The sequence below is a fragment of the Amphiura filiformis genome, chromosome 19 (assembly GCF_039555335.1).
Source record: "Amphiura filiformis chromosome 19, Afil_fr2py, whole genome shotgun sequence".
Lineage (NCBI taxonomy): Eukaryota > Metazoa > Echinodermata > Ophiuroidea > Amphilepidida > Amphiuridae > Amphiura > Amphiura filiformis.
This window is the reverse complement of record NC_092646.1, coordinates 15,932,214-15,950,678: the sequence shown is the minus strand read 5'-3', so window position 1 is coordinate 15,950,678 and position 18,465 is coordinate 15,932,214. Positions and strand designations below refer to the sequence as shown.

Below are 18,465 nucleotides of genomic sequence, written 5' to 3'. Positions count from 1 at the left end.
AGTCATCCATTCAGGTAACCCCATTTGAAATATACTGTGGAAGATATAGATTCTGGTCATATCTTCCATATGGGGTGTATGGGTTGCAACTGGAATAGCCCGCTGTTGTAATAATACCTGGGTACCATAGGAGAACAATTAGTGCACAAGGTCAACCCAGGTTAATTAAGAATAAATAATAAATAAAGGAATGATATAAATTGTTTGTTTGCTTGATGAAATGCTCTTATAAAATTTGTAATTCTATTTCATAGGAATCAAATTACTGTAGCTAAGCAAACTGATAACTGTTTTGTGTGCATTAATTAATTGAAATAAAGAAGCAGGTGGCATAATATCCTATCCTATTTATTGATGAGACAGGTGCCATCAATTATGACACACCAATGAGTCTGGGATATCTGTGTGCTCCATTCATATGACACACAGTATCTGTAAGATGTGCAGACTTGCAAGTGATGATGTTCACATGGTAATTCAGTGGTGTAGCATCATAGGGGCAAAATTTAGAAAATCCCATAGGAAAATTGCCAAAAAACGGCTTGTGCCCACCCCCCTCCCCCAATCAGACCCGGTGCCCCAATCATGGTCGGTGTCCCCTCAATCGGATGACCTACGCTACGCCACTGTGGTAATCGATTGCAAAATTGAGAAAATCCATAGGAAAATTGCCAAAAACAGCTTGTGCCCCCCAATCAGACCCGGTGGCCCCAATCATGGTCGGTGCCCCCTCCCCCCAATCGGATGACCCACGCTACGCCACTGTGGTAATTGATAAAACCTGGCTGAGAGACTCCAGTAGAAGTGAGCAACAGATGTGGCTACATCGTCAACCATAGTATGTAGGAAACTCATTACAGGCCCGGATTTCAACCAGGTGTTATTGGTATGTGGGCCTTCCCTCCCTTTTTAAGGGACTTTTTATTTGGTTCAAATTTCAACTCTTAGGATACTCAATGCAATTAACTGTGGGTTTTATTCAGTTGTAAATGGCAGTATTTCTTTGTTTTTATTATTTGACATAATTGTAGGTTTCAAAACTCTAAAAAGATGCTAGCCTCTCACACAATGATATTTAAAAAAAAGTTTCTGCTTTAGCCTATGACATGCCCCCAGTGGCAACACCATGTGGGGGGGTAAATTCCTCAGAACTCTTCCCCCCCCGTAAAACCCCAAATTAGGACAATTTTCACTTTTTGCGGTAATTTTGCCCCCACCCTCAATGCCCCCCCCCAAAAAAAAATCTTGGCACCGCACTGCATTCCCCCATATTGCACCAAGCTTGTTTGTTACCAAGTAAAACCTTAAATTTGTTCAACTCTTGAGGTATTGTCCCTCGTTTAGATGCAATGCATGAGCCCGCAAGGATATATCTTGAGGGCATGATGGTTTAGTGTACATCACTTGCTGATATCACTTTGCTCCTCAGGAAATTAAAAAGTTGAGAGGAAAAAATTATATAAGCGAGAGGAAATAATTTTGTTTGTTTTCCTGGAGATTGAGGCTTTTGGGTGTTGATATTTTGAATCATTTGTGGCGTATACATTGGGCAAGGATGGTTTCTACATTATCTGATTGTACAGACCAGAGAATGATCATTGTTGTGTTTTTAGGAAAAGTGCAGCCAAGATTTACTTGCAAAGTTGCTTGATTGATGACTTTTGGATTAAATATGCGCAAATGATCTTACAAGAGTTGGCGAGCAATGATGATAAATTGGGGCTGGTTGGTGCACTTTAGGATATAAAGTTGTTGATTTTATTTTGAAAATACTAACCAGTAGACTTTCGTTTAGTGGTTCTTGTGGAGATTAATGTAAAAATTATCCATGATGGATTCGCCAACATTCGACAAGATGTGCGAAGAGATCAGCCGATCTACATCTATGCAGAGCAGACGGCCAGATTCAGGATCGTCTCGTGGAGCGTTAGATGGCATAACAGATGCTGATGATGATCCATCTTTTGATGCAGGAGATGGTCATCATCATCAGCAGCAGCAGCTGCAGCAGACTGAACATACTAGTAATAATTCACGGCCATCTCAAGGCAGGATATTTGTGGATGCGGTAATGTGTAGTGGCTGCTTGCTCCACTTTGTTGTTTATTATATTGAGTCTAGGTTGTCAACAGTTTTTGGATATTTAAAGTTGTGGTACTTCCAGACATGTGTAACTTCTCTTCAGTATTCCAGTTCAAATGTGTTTTGCTGTTTTTATAAAAATGCACAGTACCTGGCTTGGCGGTATTAGCTCTGACTGATGATCAGAAGGTTGTGGGTTCAAACCCAGGCGGTGCCATCATGTTGTGCACTTATAGATAAGGCACTAAACCCTGGGCACAAAACCTCTATTGTCTCTATCCTCTCAGGGGTATAAATGGGTACCGGTATATAGTGTTTTGAAGGTAAAACCAGGAGTAAAACAGAGTGGTTGCGCAGAAAGAGTGGCAAACCCCCACAACAAGTTGATTCAAGGGAGTCTGTCCTAAACGCCAACTGAGATGGACACTTGTGAGCTCTGATACACATAATCTTAATGAACCAAATGACCTAGATGACATACAAGTGCCTCTGCCTGTTATATTCCCTTTGCTCTGGTGGTTCACTTTAGTTTGGATGCAGATTGTCATAAGAATAATATTGTTTTATTTTTCAGAATTTTGTACTGCACTGATAATAGTAGAATATATGTATCATAACTTTAATTATTATTGGGATTTTGTGTGTATTAGGGCTATAAACTTAAATCCAAAGACCTATTTCTATGCAACTGTTGGTTATATTTTGCCAATATGAATCCAAACAGTGCCAAGACAGGATTTGGGACAGTCAAGGGGTAACAATCTACCTCTCTTTAACATATATCCCCTCCATATGACAAACTAATTCCAAATAAACAATGGGCAGTGGTATTGTTTAAACAGTAGCACAAACCTTATCTGCTGTTATGTGCCACGCTCATGCACATCACTGGCTGTACTGTACTATGCATATCGTCAGCCTGCTACGCTAATAGAGATTATCCATGTTCTATAAGCTGCATGTCCTATCAACGACTGCTATACCTTGTTTAGGACATTCTAAAGAAGTACCTGCATGTGCAACCATGACTGTTTCAAAATAGCCCGCCAAAGTCATGCAGGTAACTCCGAGGTCGTGCATTGAATTAGTTTGAATGAGGAATACTACGGGAACCAGTGCCTTTTGTTAGAAGTCACACATGAGTGAAGTGTTGACCTCTATTGCCTAAGTCATTTTTAAATGTTTCTCATTTGCAATTTTGATTTTTTGAGTAATAAACCCATAATTAATCAAATTTCCAGCCGCATTTTTCGTTAACTTGTGGAATACATCTCTTTTGAAGTATTCCACAAGTTAATGAAGAATGTGGCTGGAAATTTGATTAATTGATTAAAAATGACTTAGGCAATTAGCGTAGCAGGCTGACGATATAAGTTCTTGGCTCTGCACATAATATTGGAAACCTTTGTTATAGTAACATTATACTGTAGTGTAGGATTTGCTACTCGGATTTAAACACTTGCTGCACCAGCATACTATAAATATATTAGGCCTATTTGGCTCTTTGATTTGATAAAATAAGAAATGAAAACAAGATCGCACCATGTTTCCTAAGTATTAAACATTTTTGTACACATTTCCTTGCCTCTGGGAATCATAACGTATCTTTGGTAAATATGATAGTCTTGCAATTTAAGTAGTAATAATTTTTGTAAATCTATTGTTTGAATAATTTAAGTGGTTAGATTTGGCAGAGATTTTCAGCTGCTAGAAATGCACAGCTATTTCAAACTTCTTTATAGCCTACTAGATTTGCATGAATGAAATTGCATTATGTGTATAACATAAAATGACAGTACCAGTAAATTGCAGTGCAAAGAAGGGTGGAGGGATCTATATCTATTTTTCATCTTATAATATATGCCTTGCTTTAGCAAAAGTGAAGTGAATTTGTTAGCAAAATGCAAAATTTGATCATTTTGCACCAGTATACTCAGTAAAATAGTGTATGTAATTTGCATGCATATGTTCATATTGCTTGCTTACTTGAACTTGAGTTTGCTCAATAATACAGTAGATTGAATTCACTTGATACTGTTTAAGTAGCCTGAAAATTCAATTGAAGGTGTATTGAATTGCATTGGTTACAAACCCAAGTTTATATGGAGCATTTTCTTTGGTAAATATGAAATTATTATATGTTTTTGCTATAGTATTCAGCAATGTTCTTCAGCAGTGTTATCACGGAAAAAGAACTAGGTGATGTATTGCTACGCAGATTGATCGGCGAATGAAGTGCCCATGTGATGATGACGTATTACAATTAGCCAATCAGAACACCACTTCTGTGTATAAATACGCTATAAACAGTGCCAAATCAGCAAACCGCTGTAGAACCTTGCTGAAAACTATAAAAGTAGACTAAATCAGAAGCAGTCACATGCTTTACTTGTTGTAAATAAATCTAATACCATTCATAGACTAGTAAATTTAGTTTAGATGCTAAATATATTACGCTCATCCAAACTTGATTTGATATGGCCTATAGGCCAAGAGTTCATTGAGTACAATAAGTGCTTTGGTATATTATACACCCCAGACAGCAACATTAGACATGGTCTATTCCAATTGATATGCACACACCTTCTATGGAAGACACAACCTTAATATTCTACACAGGGAGTGTGAATTTCAAATAGGGTTACCCAAATGGGTGACTCCATTTGAAATCTACACCCCCTGTGTGAGAGTTTAAGGTCATGTCTTCCATAAGGGGTGTGTGGATCAACTGGAATAGCTCAATGTCACATTATCTTCATTAGCTCAGACTAGAGTCTCAATATTCCTTTTAATTAAAAGTGTTTTGTCACTTTAGACCATCTAGTGTTACCCTATTTTATTGGCATTTTGCCTGTGTGAGAGACTAATTTTCATTCTGGTATTCATATTGTGTATTGGTGTTACACTTTGTTTGCAGTCTGTGGCGAAGACTAAGAATGTTGTGATGTCAACTGAAGCTATGCGGGAGATGGCCAAACAAGCTAAAGCCACTCGAGATGAAAGACGAACTCAGGTATGGAGCTAATAAAACGGTTCTTTTTTAGTATGTATTGTATTTTTCTATCTTTGTGTGTTTCTTTGTATTGATTCGGGTACATGAATAGAGCATATAAAATTAATGATTTTGTGCATCTTGTTTGTATCTATATGTGTTTCTTTGTTTTGACTTGTTAACTTGCTTGCTTGTGAGACAAGTTCCTTCAAAAATGTCGATATGTTGGGAGTTCCCATCTGGGAACAGGTAGGGTTTGAGGAGGCAATAGGAGATGCAGACAATACTAGGGTTTACTCTAATCTACCTTTTATCTGATAAAACCTATCACCGATCATGTGGAGAACAGATCTGGCCAATCGGATGCTGATTCAGATCAATTGTGAACTCAATACCACATCATCAGCCTACTACGCTAATTGCCAAAGTCATTTTTTTTTGTAATTTTGAGAACAAAGTACAAAATGTGGTTCAGGCATGCATCAGTTATGTAATCACCTTAATTATTTTGGATTATTCCCTTTCATCTGTATCATTATGATTTGTTCTTGTGCAAAGATTAGTGAATAATATGTTAAAATGCATGCTTGAACCATATTTTGTACTTTGTTCTCAAAATTACAAAAAATGACTTAGGCATTTAGCGTAGTAGGCTGACGACATGCAATTCTGTTGAAACCAGGACTACTCTGTTCACCTGTTGACCAGAAATGTAATGATATTTTATATTTTTATAAAACAAGTGGTTTTATGAAAAAGTTTATGGAGAAACTTGCATCATTCTGTTTTGATATTTAATCAATTTTAAGGGGACAAATATCTGTGGTGGGAGTGTAAGGTTTGGTCCAGAAACAGTAATGCGTGATAATTAGGGGGAAATAACATTTTATAGTTCCCCTCCCTGCAGATCATAAAACCCCGGAGATGGTCAAACACAGAATTTACTCAGAGAATCTTATTTTTCATGAAGTGTCTTGTGTGTATTGATGCATTTTTATAATTCTTTCTTTTTATTTTCAATTTTTACCAGATGGATGCAAGACATCAATTCATATTTGGGAAGGTAAGATTTTTTCTCTACAAGAAAAGACAAAATCTCAATGTATTTTTGAAGCTTTCAAATACCCTCACATCATTGAGGGGAGAGTTTCAAGGAGGAAAAATTTGATACAGAAGAGGTCTACAAATCTTAAATTTGAGGTCCGCCAACATCCTTCAAAGAGGTGCATGATTCCTGTGCATGAAAATTTTATGAATAAAAAAACCCCAGCAGTCGTAAAATCTATATGCACACGAACATTCATTGCTTTACGGTATTTATGAGGGCTTATTTTTACATATTTTTTATCTGTTCTGAAGCACAGGATTGTATACCTTGCATTTATGCAAAAAATAGTATTGTGCTTTAGAAATGACTTGGTGACAGCCAGCCTGTACAGTGTGAACATCGATATCACAATTTTGTCTTATGTACTTCATAGCACAATTAATGGATGAGATATATTGATGGCACCTGTCACTATAATCCATTATCTTTTTTCTAGATTCCTGAGTATATTTGTTTAGCATATTTGATTTATTAGGCCAGTTCTGTTGCCTTCAGCGACCAACACTAAATCCTGAAAAATCAGGGTCGCATTATTTTTTGAATGGCAATTTTTACAGATATGTTCAAAAAATCAATATTTTTCACTTTAAATTAATATATTTTATTGAAAGACTAGTCGTAATTTGATTATCTAACAAGTATCATGTAGTCAAAATTGACAAAATGTCCCTAATGGAAGAAGCATTATTTAATATTTGGGGGGATTTTCTAAAAACTGAAGGTTTAAAAAAAAGCGACCCAACTTTCCATGAGGGCAACACAACATTTTACTTTTTTTTTGGCCTTGTGGTATTTCATCATTTATAGGCTTCAGGTTTTGATGCATCTCCTCAGTCATAGGTTTATTTTCTAGATTTCTTTGATGGAAGTACAGTTATCTTATCTTATCTAACGAAGCCAGACTCTGCAAATTTGTGCACTATCTATATCTTATTAATCTGTGTGTATATGGGATGGGATTTGCACCTATTGTATACCAATTATTTATCAATTTCTAATCAAGGCTGATTTTATTTACATGTATGTTTTATTTGCTATACAGCTGGCAGAAAGCATTAGGATTGAGATCACTCAAGTAGAGGACTTCTTACTTGGAGATGACAAGGTCAGTGACCCCAATTTCTTTTTTAACCCCCCTGAGAACTACCTGCCAATCTAACATTACCTCTGATTGGTCAATTACATGATATCTTCATTTTAATCACCAATCAGAATGGAGCAAATAATTCATCCCAATTTTTTTGCGTGGTGAAATTATTTTAACAATGTTGCTGATTGGTCCAATTGATAATGAAAACTTCTTTTTGACCAATAGGCAGATAGTTCTCATGGGGTTAACATAAAAATGATGCCATGCCATATCCTCTGAATGCTAACAGTTCCTCCATAGTCTGTTGCTGGAGATTTTAATAAACTCAAGCAAAATGTGAAAAGTCCAATATTCTACATATTGTACTGCAACTTTTCATATCTGACATACTAAACTAAAGGAAGAGAATTGGGATATTCCAGAGAGCATTGATATACAAGACAAGATCCGATCCAAGATGAAATATGCCAGCTCTGCATCGATTGATCAACTTTCCAAAGAGAGAGCGTTGATCAGTCAATTTGAGAAAGTCCTTCGGTGTAGTACGAAAAGTCAACAAAGTCTATGTTGGTGAGAGTGCCCGCCCTCTACGAAATAGACTCAAGGAACATAAAAGACCTAGCTCTCCGGTTGGAGAGCACGCTATGAGGGCTAAGCACCGCATTGATTGGGACAATGTCCGCGTGTTGGACTGTGAAAGTGACTGGTACAGTAGGGGAGGGCGCGAAGCCATTCACATCAAGAGACGAGACTGCAACCTGAACAGGGACCAGGGCAGGCACATCCTCCCTCTCAGCTATGACAACATCATCAAGTCATGTGACCCGAGAAACACCAGCGGTCACTTGACGACCACGGAATAAACCAGTGGCTCCGAAGGCTTGTGGATGCAAGCCGCAGGCTACCACAGCTCTGAATATAAAAGTCGTGAGACGTTACAAGTTAAAACTTTCTTATACTCATTGAGGTATGTTTAAGATCTTTATACCAAAATACTTTTGGATTTGTACACAAGAACATTTGCAAATCACTAAGGTGTTTGTTTGTTTTGTGTTTTTTAGTTTGACTTGTTGGAGAATTTCTTCGCTGCCAATGGCCCACGTAAGCTGATGTTTTTTTATCAGGAGGCTCCATCAAGGGAAACGCTGTATTCTCGTAATGGTAGGTTACTCATATTTTATGTTTGTTTGCTTGTTATAATTAAAGACCGAATTAAAAAGACTAGTTTGCGTATGACGTCCTGTCAACCAGACCCAAATGCCGTACTGAGCAGGTCAGCAACCAATCACACCACGCCTTTACCCTGACGTCAGGCGCTAACTAGTCTTTTTAATTCGATCTTAGATAATAGTTTCAGTTTTAGAGCACCTGTGTTCCGATACATGTATTTAAATAATACAGGGTGAGTCCAAATGATCTGTACTCAACTTCTGACATTCCTCGTGAAATAATCATGTAAATTAGACGATTTTAGCTTGTTTTCATTGTTGAAAGGGATTCAATCATGTTTCACCATTGTTCATCACCGTTTAACAACTCAGGTCTGATGCGTCTTTGTGGTTTACTTAGCATTCTAATTTCTTTACTGTTACTATTACTCTCTAGGAGTAGGAGCTACCGGTAGTGTTGCCAATCAGCCGACTCAGAAGAGGCTCTTCCTCACCACCGGAGCAGCTGAAGGGCTCAACGGCATGTGTTATTTCTTCATACGTAGTAGCTCCAAAGCTATCACAGCCAGTAACATTGCCAATGAGGTCAATTTCGGGAGTGTCGATGCCACAGGAGGCAAGATTCTAGATGGTTTCCAGAAGTTGCTATCACTTGTTATGGTGCCTGCATTGAAGTCACAGGAGGTAATGCTATATGGGAGAAATTGAAGGGGATGACATTGGTGCAGAATTTTTATGCTTGGGCTATTCCAGTTGAAATCCATACACACATGAACTTAATCTTCCATATAGGGAGTATGAGTTTCAATTAGGGCTACCTAAATGGGTGGTTCCATTTGAAATCTACACTCCTTGTGTGGGAGATTAAGGTCATGTCTTCTTAGGTGGTGTATGGATTTCAACTGGAATAGCCCATTTCAAATGGAAAGCAGCTTCTAATTTTTTTTAGGTTATTGTAGATACATAATAAACATTTGGCCAAATTGCACAAGACTCTAGGATTGGGAAGGTATCTAGCTAGTCATTAGTAGCTATTCTGTACAGATGTAATTTACATCCACTTTTATGACCATATTTCAGTTCAGTCTTCTGCAGGAAGTTGGTGAACCCATGGAGTCGCGCACACAATCAATGCTTTGTGATGCATATTCTTATGTGTTGTTGTCATACATCATACACACTTATCTATTGCAATATGTAGTGGTTCGGATACAAGGGTAAGCCAATCAGATTGGCAAGATTATTATATATAGATCCAATTTAAAATAATTAGGTAGGGATGTAATTTACATCCACTTTTGTGACCATTTTTATCAAGTTCACTCCTGTGCAGGAAGTTGGGGAATCCATAGAGTCGTGCACATGATCACTGCTTTGTGATGCATATTCTTATGTGAAGTCGTCATATGCACTTATATAATGAGATATAACATAGTTCAGATTATAAAGATAGGCCAATCAGATTGCCGCGATTATTATTTATAACTATTTAAGAATATCCAATTTAAAATAATTGTTTTTCTATTTGTTTCAGACTTGGGGAGAAATCAAAGACAACAGTCAAGTTGATGATTTCTTAGAACAGTTGGAAAGATTTGTGAGCAGTCTAACCACAGCCCAGTCTCAGATGGTTAGCAAAGTACAGCTGTGTGAACATGAACAGCTGGAATCATTGCTAGACTCACTCAAGACCCCTAGTGACTTCCAGGCAGCGGGTATGTATTCTACTGTGGGAAAAATATCACAATGATTGGCATTGTCTTGCAAGTGCCTCTTTTATGGAAGGAATTTGGACTGTACAAGCTCTGACTCCTGAAACCCTAGTGGAGGCCCTATCATGTTGTGCACTTAGAAGAGGCCCTTAACTATATAGTCCCTTGACCCAGGTGTATAAATGGGTGCTGGTCACCGGCATAAGTAGTGCTGGGAAGGTAAAACAAACTTGTTGTGCGTGAAGAGTGTTGAACCCCCACAACAAGTTAAGTCAGGGGAGGCTAGCCTAAATGATTGTCCCAAACAGGGGCGATGTCTAATCCTTTGTCACGGTTCAGTCTGGGTCTTTATGTCTGATATGGATTGCTTCCGAGACCCTATGAGGGAAGTCCTTCAAATCTCTTTTTAGTCAATCTGGTGCCATTTGCTTCTGCCAATATGTTCCTTGATCTCGGACTTTCTGTTTTCGCTTACCGCTACATGTATGAATATACATCATTATATTATTCTTTCTTGTTCTGCTTAAACAGCCTCTGTTCCTGACACTGTTGAGAAGCTAGAAGACCTCATTGATCAATGGGCAAAGCAGATAGAGCAAGTCCTTACAGAGAGCGAACAGATGAGGAAAGAAGCTGATAACATCGGCCCATCGGCAGAGCTGGACCATTGGAAGAAACGCATGGCTAAATTCAACAGTCTGTTGGAACAGATCAAGAGTCCACGATGCAAGGCAGTGGTTGGTGTACTGCATACAGCAAAGTCTAAAGCACTCAAGTATTGGAAAGAACTGGTTAGTATGGTTTCTTGTTGTTATTATTGTTATTGGGGTTTTTTTACAGATTGGGTCTAGCTTTATCACTACAATGGGGTATAATGATTGTTGCATTACTATTCCTCTCAAAGATTATGTAAACAGTTATAAGTTTAAGTTCAATCATTATTATACAGACAAATCCAAAATTGTACTCACTGTTAGACAGGACATATATACACCAGAGCAAAAAGAAAAGAATTTGTTTCATAACAGCACAAGTAGGCCATCACTGACCATGGGGCACAGGAGAATCATGTCATAGACTGGGAGGTGGCAAAGATTCTGGAAAAGGACTCAAATAAACACACAAGATGGATACACAAATAACACAAGGCATTATGGATAGAGAGAGGGGGGACAGGAGACGGTAAATCATGAAGGCATATAATTATTCAAGTCACATATATGACCCACTGATAAGATCGGTTAACCCTAGTGATGAGAATTCTCACAGGAAAACAGGTGGATCATTGCATTACTGAGGAAGTTGCCCGATCTGGGTGACAAAACTGGCGAAAAGCGAGTCGATTTTTGGATTTATCTACACCGTTATTGATCTTAATTTGGCATTACAATCCTGGTGGATCTATTCCAGGTAATAGTATGTTTGTGGGGGGATTACTCGAAAGGTGTTGTATAAGCACAGGGAAATGCATGATTTTGAGAGCAAAATGGATGCGCCAGTTTTTGAAAATGCACAATTTGTACTTTTTTTTCAAAATGTGTGAATTTTCTTCCCAAAAACATTTGAATTCGCAATATTTAAAAATTCTACTATCTTTCTTGCAATTTTTTGCAACAGACTATTTTCTATATTTTTATAATATAGTGTTGCAGATCATTATGGATTCTTTGATTTTAGTGAAAACTTCCAAGTTTTTGGATAATAAGCACTTGAAAATGGTCATTTTGGGAACATCTTAAAATTAGCGGTTGGATCTATAACGCGTGATTATACCCAAAATGCACAAATTTTGGTGTTTTTTTGTGCATCACACATTCTCCCTGTCCTTAGTGTTACATAATGGTGCTTGTTTTGTTTATCTTTCGTTAATTACATTGTGTTTGTACAGGATAGCCGTATTACAGATGCTGCCAATGAAGCCAAAGACAACGTCAAGTATCTCTACACCCTGGATAAGTTCTTTGGACCTCTTGTCAAGTGTGAACCAGTAAGTACACTTACTTAATTAGGCATTAATAGAATTGAAGGCATATGATAACGACCATGCCCTCAATTCATTCAATGAACCCGTTCATATATTTCCCAACATTTGGTGATTGTATTTCATCAGATACTCGCAAAAAGTAAGATTTAATATTCTTACAAATGCAATTTGACTATATTTTTTCTATACCACGATAATCATGCTAAAGTAGCCGGGCAGTAATGTTGTTTATGCCCAGCTCTCGGCCATTAGATAGCGCCTATAGTTTTGATCAGCTCCTAATAGGCGGGAAATGTTAGGCTTTTACCACAACCCCGAAAAGTAGACCCACATTATGAGTGCTAATAGCTAACCTGACTGGTCTTTATTGTGTGTGTTGAAGAAAGTAGACAAAGTATAGGACTTGAATTAATAATTTGTGATGCTTCTGGCGAGATGTCACAAGAAAATTCTCATAATAAAATATTTTGATAGTAATCCGCGATGTTATAAGGCCCTTCGATTACGAGCTGATCAAAGTATATGCATGCATGAAGGTACATTCTGTTCCCTAACATGTGATGTGATCAAGCAAAATCAGTCGGAACTCGTAAATATCGATTTTGAGATATAGCCAAACAAAGGATATATTTCCTTTTGTTTCCTATTGTTTTGGAAACTCTTTCATTGCTCATATCTATAGAACAGGTTGTTCAATTTTAATAGGGTTTTCTGCAAAATGCAGCTTTGTAAATGCCTCTTACTATCTTATAAGAAACTGAAAATTTAATATTTCTGAGTTCCGACTGATTTTGTTTGATCGCATCACATATAATAATAATATAACATATATGGGACAAATCAATTAGTGATATTTCCAGAATGCCATATAAATGTGCTTTGCCTATTGTTTGACTGATGCAGGTATTGTGAATTCAGACAGGTGTAAGTCATGACTAATTGGCCATTAGGCGAATCTTTATGGTAGGCCCTGATGTTAAATTTTCCTTTGTTTACTTTTGATCCAAGGATACAAACTTAAACTTTTTTGTGTTTTGTCTTTTCCCCCTTTTCTGTTTAGGCTAAAATGGTGGAACACATTCCCAGCCTTATGAATGCCATCCGTATGATCCATAGTATCTCACGATATTACAACACGTCTGAGAGAATGACATCGCTCTTTGTCAAAGTCACCAACCAGATGATTACTACATGTAAAGGCTACATTAATAGAGATGTCATGAAGATATGGGAACATGACAGGTAAGATGCAGACAGACAAACAGAAAAACAAACAAATGTCAAGTTATTATAACACATCTGAGAGAATGGTATCATTCATTGTTAAAGTCACCAACCAGATGATTACTACATGTAAAGGCTACATCAGTAGAGACGTCATGAAGATATGGGAACATGACAGGTAAGATGTAGACAGACAAACAGAAAAACAAACAAATGTCACAATATTACAACACATCTGAGAGAATGGTATCATTCATTGTTAAAGTCACTAACCAGATGATTACTACATGTAAAGGCTACATCAATAGAGACGTCATGAAGATATGGGAACATGACAGGTAAGATGTAGACAGACAAACAGAAAAACAAACAAATGTCACAATATTACAACACATCTGAGAGAATGGTATCATTCATTGTTAAAGTCACTAATCAGATGATTACTACTTGTAAAGGCTACATCAATAGAGATGTCATGAAGATATGGGAACATGACAGGTAAGATGCAGACAAACAAACAGAAAAACAAACAAATGTCATGTTATTACAACACGTCTGAGAGAATGACATCAGTCTTTATGATAACCAGATGATCACTACATGTAAAGGCTACATCAATAGAGGCATCTTGCAACAATTGCCTGACAGCGCAGAAGTCTTAATTAAGTAGAAAAGTTTCTTTTTCAGATACAAAAACTGATTGAACTATGAACGGTCCTGATGAATTTGTTCCAAGAGCTTTTAAGTCTAGAGAAAAGTTGGGGTTGTAATGAAAATTTGCTTAAGCTGGGCACAACCTAGTCAAACAGCATTGCCTTTTTTTGTATTCACAGTATATTGCAAATACTCTGATGTGTTAACTTGTAATCTTTCGAATGTGTTTTTTTAAATGTTTATAGGGCAGAGTTGCTGAGACGATTGAATGATTGTATCTTCTTGAATGAGGAGTATCAGAAGTCATTCCATAAGACCAAGGAAAAACTCAGGGAAACACCAGAGGAGAGGCAGTTTGAATTCAGGTACCATCACCATCATAATTCCTTCTCAGTATTTTGCCAAATATAAAATCCAAATGTCTGATCATCAGGCCTGCATAATTTTGGTCATAAGCCCTTTCACATTGCCAATTGATCTCAGATAAGAGTGCATTGTGGGTAACATGTATGGGAGATAAATCAGCATTTCAGTGGCAGAATTTTGCACTTTGTAAAAGCTCTGATTTAAGCATGTGATTGATCTAATTGATTGCAGTTAAAAAGTGGGGGAAAAACTTTTGCAGGTTGAATCTTTGAAGATGTAAATGTTTCATTTATTATCAGCAAAGTCCAACTTTTAGTTTTGGAAGTTTTGTCACTTTAAATTGAATCACACTTTTATATATCTTGTTAACATACAAGGGGCCTGTTTTATGAAATTTGCAATTAATTAAGGTTGATTCAATATTATTTTACACATGATGAATCATATATTTTGTGAAATAATTGTGTTCATATTAACATTTGATATCTTGATTAGTCAGTAAACATGAGAAGTCAATTTCAATATCTATGTCGCAGGTCTGTCATCAATCCATTCTCTATTAAATCAATAATGGTCTATTCCAGTTGAAATACATACATGTCCAATGGAAAACATGACCTGAATCTCCCACACAGGGGGTGTAGATTTCAAATGGAGCCACCTGTTCAGATAACCCCATTTTGAAATCTACACTCCCTGTGTGGGAGATTCAGGTCATGTCTTCTATAAAAAGTGTATGGATTTCAACTGGAATGGACCAATGCTTGTGTATACATATATTTATCTCAATTCTGCCTATTCTTCTCCCTCCCTCCAGTGAGAACTACATCTTTGGTAAATTTGACACATTCTGTAAGCGTCTGGAACGTATCGCTGACATGGTGAATACAATGGAGAGTCTCAATGCCATGAATGATGTCAAGATAGAAGGTATCGATGGAATCTTTGTAAGATTCCAAGGAATTGTGTCCACTTACAAGAAGAAGACGTATGATGTACTGGACCATAGGAAAGGAGAGGTTAGTATTTGAAGAAGACTTTATTAGCTCGCAAATTATGTATGCTTTGTGAATGAATATGTGTAGAATTTTAACATTTTCTGGCTGAGGATATGTTATGAATTTTAAAGGGGAGAGACCTGATTGACACCCTCATCCAAATCAACATGGAGATTTTGGCATTGGAATAAAGCTGATTATTTTTCATAATCGCAGTGAAATTTTAGGCCTGCAGTATGTTCCGTTTAGATGTTATGAACGAACAAGTGATAGCATCATCCCCCATGGAGGTTACTGCCCATACTAGGTTGCTGTGAAATACATTTTTGCTTCTTGGAATCTTGGGAATCTGGTTATTTTGGTACCATCCTCAATGTGATGTACAAAATACAATATGAAAAAATCTGACCTCCCAGATTGATGAGAAGTGATAAGAAAATTGTGTACCTGTGTAATGTTTTGCTATGCATTCGGCGAAATTCAGTCAAGTTCAAGCATGTGTGGGGTGTGTTTGTGATATGCGTATGTTTGTGATATGCGTATATTTGTGATATGCGTATGTTTGTGATATGCGTATGTTTGTGATATGCATGTGGCATATGTGCAAGCCCATTGTACGGTTCACACTCTAAATTGCCTGATTATGAAACTTCACAAAGTTTTCCAATGTAACAATATTTTGCCCCCATGAATAATAATTCAATATAGATGTTTTCCAATAGTGTTATGCATTGGTATGCAAGTTTTGAGTTCTCTTAGTCTATTTCCTTTGGGCAATTGAGTGAATTATTGTATTCATGTTTATATTTGCAGTTTGATCAAGACTACCTGGAGTTTCGAGCTCAAATTGACAGCATTCACTATCAGCTGCAGACATTTGTGGACAACTGGTTTGAAAAACCACTCACAGTAAGTACATATTACTCTTGTAAAGGAGGTGCTGTGTACACTATAAATCACAAAATAATGCAATCTGTGCTTTTGACGAAAATGCAAGTTGTTAATGGACTATTCCAGTTGAAATCCATACACCCCTATGGAAGACATGATCTTAATCTCCCTCACAGGGAGTGAGAATTTCAGATTGGTTACCTATATGGGTGACTCCATTTGTGTGGGAGATTAAGATCATGTCTTCCATAAGGGGTATATAGATTTCAACTGGAATAACCCAATGTTGATTTCATTGCATAAATTTGTTATTTCATCAAGGGACCTTGTTGACTAGTACTTGTATGTTCTCCTTTTTTCCTGCTCTATTGTATATGCATGTATCATGAATAAATCAACTCTCAAATTAAATTTATTTTCTAGACTGACAAAGCCCTGGAATTTCTCACCAAGTTTGAGAAAATTGGCGGTAACCACCTGAATCTGAATGACAAATACATGAAAGTATTATCCAACTACAGCCGTGACTTAGAGACAGTGCGTAAACTGTATCAGAAGGGTAAAGACGACCCACCTGTGCCTCGTAATTTCCCACCGGTAGCTGGTAAGATCACCTGGGCAAGACAGCTGTATAGGAAGATTGATGTACCAATGAGGGCATTCAAGAAGAAACCAGAAATTCTTAGGGTAAGTTATTTTTATTTATTTTTTTTAAAATTTCTAACAATATATTTTCCAGTGACATGTGGGTGTAAAGTTTCTAAGTGTCACAGATTCATTGAATGGAAATCATTGCATGAATAGCAATAACAGTTCAAACAATCCAATTATGAAGATTATCATTCATCCAGGTAATAACAACTATGAACTTGAGATTATGATCAGATCTGCTGGACTTACGTTTTTATGAGTGGCAATATTTCACATCCTATCTCAGATGCATCATCAGGCCATGGATGTTAGTTCAAACAATCATTCAATTCAAAAAACAAATTGAGAGTTACCTCAATATTTTGATGTGAAGACACACTTCCTCATCAGGAGAACTGTGATGGTGTTGACCTGATGATTGACCTTAGGTTGAATCAGTGAAGTGTAAAGTGACAGAATTTCCAAGCCCTGGTCACTCCTGATTTGTAGAGCTTCAACATTTTGACATTGTCCGAGTCTATTTTGATGTGAAAACACACTTCCGACATCAGGAGAACTGTGATGGTGGTGACATCACAATTGACCTGAGATTACCTTAGGTTGAATCAGTGAAGTGTAAAGTGACAGAATTGCCAAGCACTTGTCACTCCTGATTTGTACGTCTTCAGCACTTGACATTGTCTCAATCTATGAATTTGTGTTGAATGGCTGTTCATCTACCAACACATATAAACATCCCTGGATTAACATTCACTTGAATATATAGATAAATAGATTCAGTGTTGTTTGTTTCCAGTAATTATTTGTGATGGAAATTCCATGCACAGGCAATGAAAAGAAAGTGGATTAAGCTAGTTGATAATAATTATTTCAATGAACTGGTTACAATATTTGTTTGTTTGAATCCATTTTTAGAGCCCAGAGGCCAAGAGGACCATTCGGAATTTCAACAAGATGGCTGCAGTTCTTTTGGAATACGAGGTAATTTAATAATGTCAAATCCTTTTCACGTATTAAGCGTACTACTAACCGTCCAGTGCGTATCATTTTGCGCAATGTCCTATTCACATGCTTGATGTCTCGTGCATCACTATGCGAGGACTACGCTTAAAAAGGATTTGGTATAACATTTTATTACTGTTATCATTATTTTCCCCTCTTGCAAATAGTGCATGAAATACAATGCATACATAACTGTTGTGCATTGTTCTCTCCTATGATTGCAATTGTGAATACTGTAACCATGCAGCTTTAAGCCCACCTTTAGCTAAAAGCCAACCCCCTATTTTTTCAAGTACTCTAGAAACAAGGTAGTAACAAGTCAGTTCCACAATCAAATCAATGCTGTGCTTTCACATTTTTAATCAGTGGGCCATTGTAATCTGTACATACTATGGAAGACACAACCTTAAGGCCAAAAAAAAAAATTGTTTGTTTGTCCATAGAGGCTTATGAAACAGTTGGGTCGGTAGGTCGGATTTTTTTTGATTTTTTAATTTTTTACAGATATTGCACTTGAAACTGACAATTTGAAGACTGGTAAA

At 37.1% G+C, this 18,465-nt stretch overlaps 1 protein-coding gene across 1 annotated transcript in view; it reads left to right on the top strand.

Moving 5' to 3' along the window:
- The window catches only part of LOC140140979 (dynein axonemal heavy chain 5-like), a 141,749-nt gene that overhangs the window by 10,409 nt on the left and 112,875 nt on the right, over positions 1-18,465 (top strand). Inside the window, 14 exon segments of the mRNA XM_072162752.1 lie at positions 5,000-5,095; positions 6,105-6,137; positions 7,225-7,287; positions 8,334-8,433; positions 8,878-9,125; positions 9,976-10,156; positions 10,685-10,944; positions 12,042-12,140; positions 13,198-13,379; positions 14,261-14,380; positions 15,199-15,400; positions 16,193-16,288; positions 16,694-16,957; positions 17,837-17,902. Of these exon segments, the coding sequence (XP_072018853.1) occupies positions 5,000-5,095; positions 6,105-6,137; positions 7,225-7,287; positions 8,334-8,433; positions 8,878-9,125; positions 9,976-10,156; positions 10,685-10,944; positions 12,042-12,140; positions 13,198-13,379; positions 14,261-14,380; positions 15,199-15,400; positions 16,193-16,288; positions 16,694-16,957; positions 17,837-17,902 (2,010 nt within the window).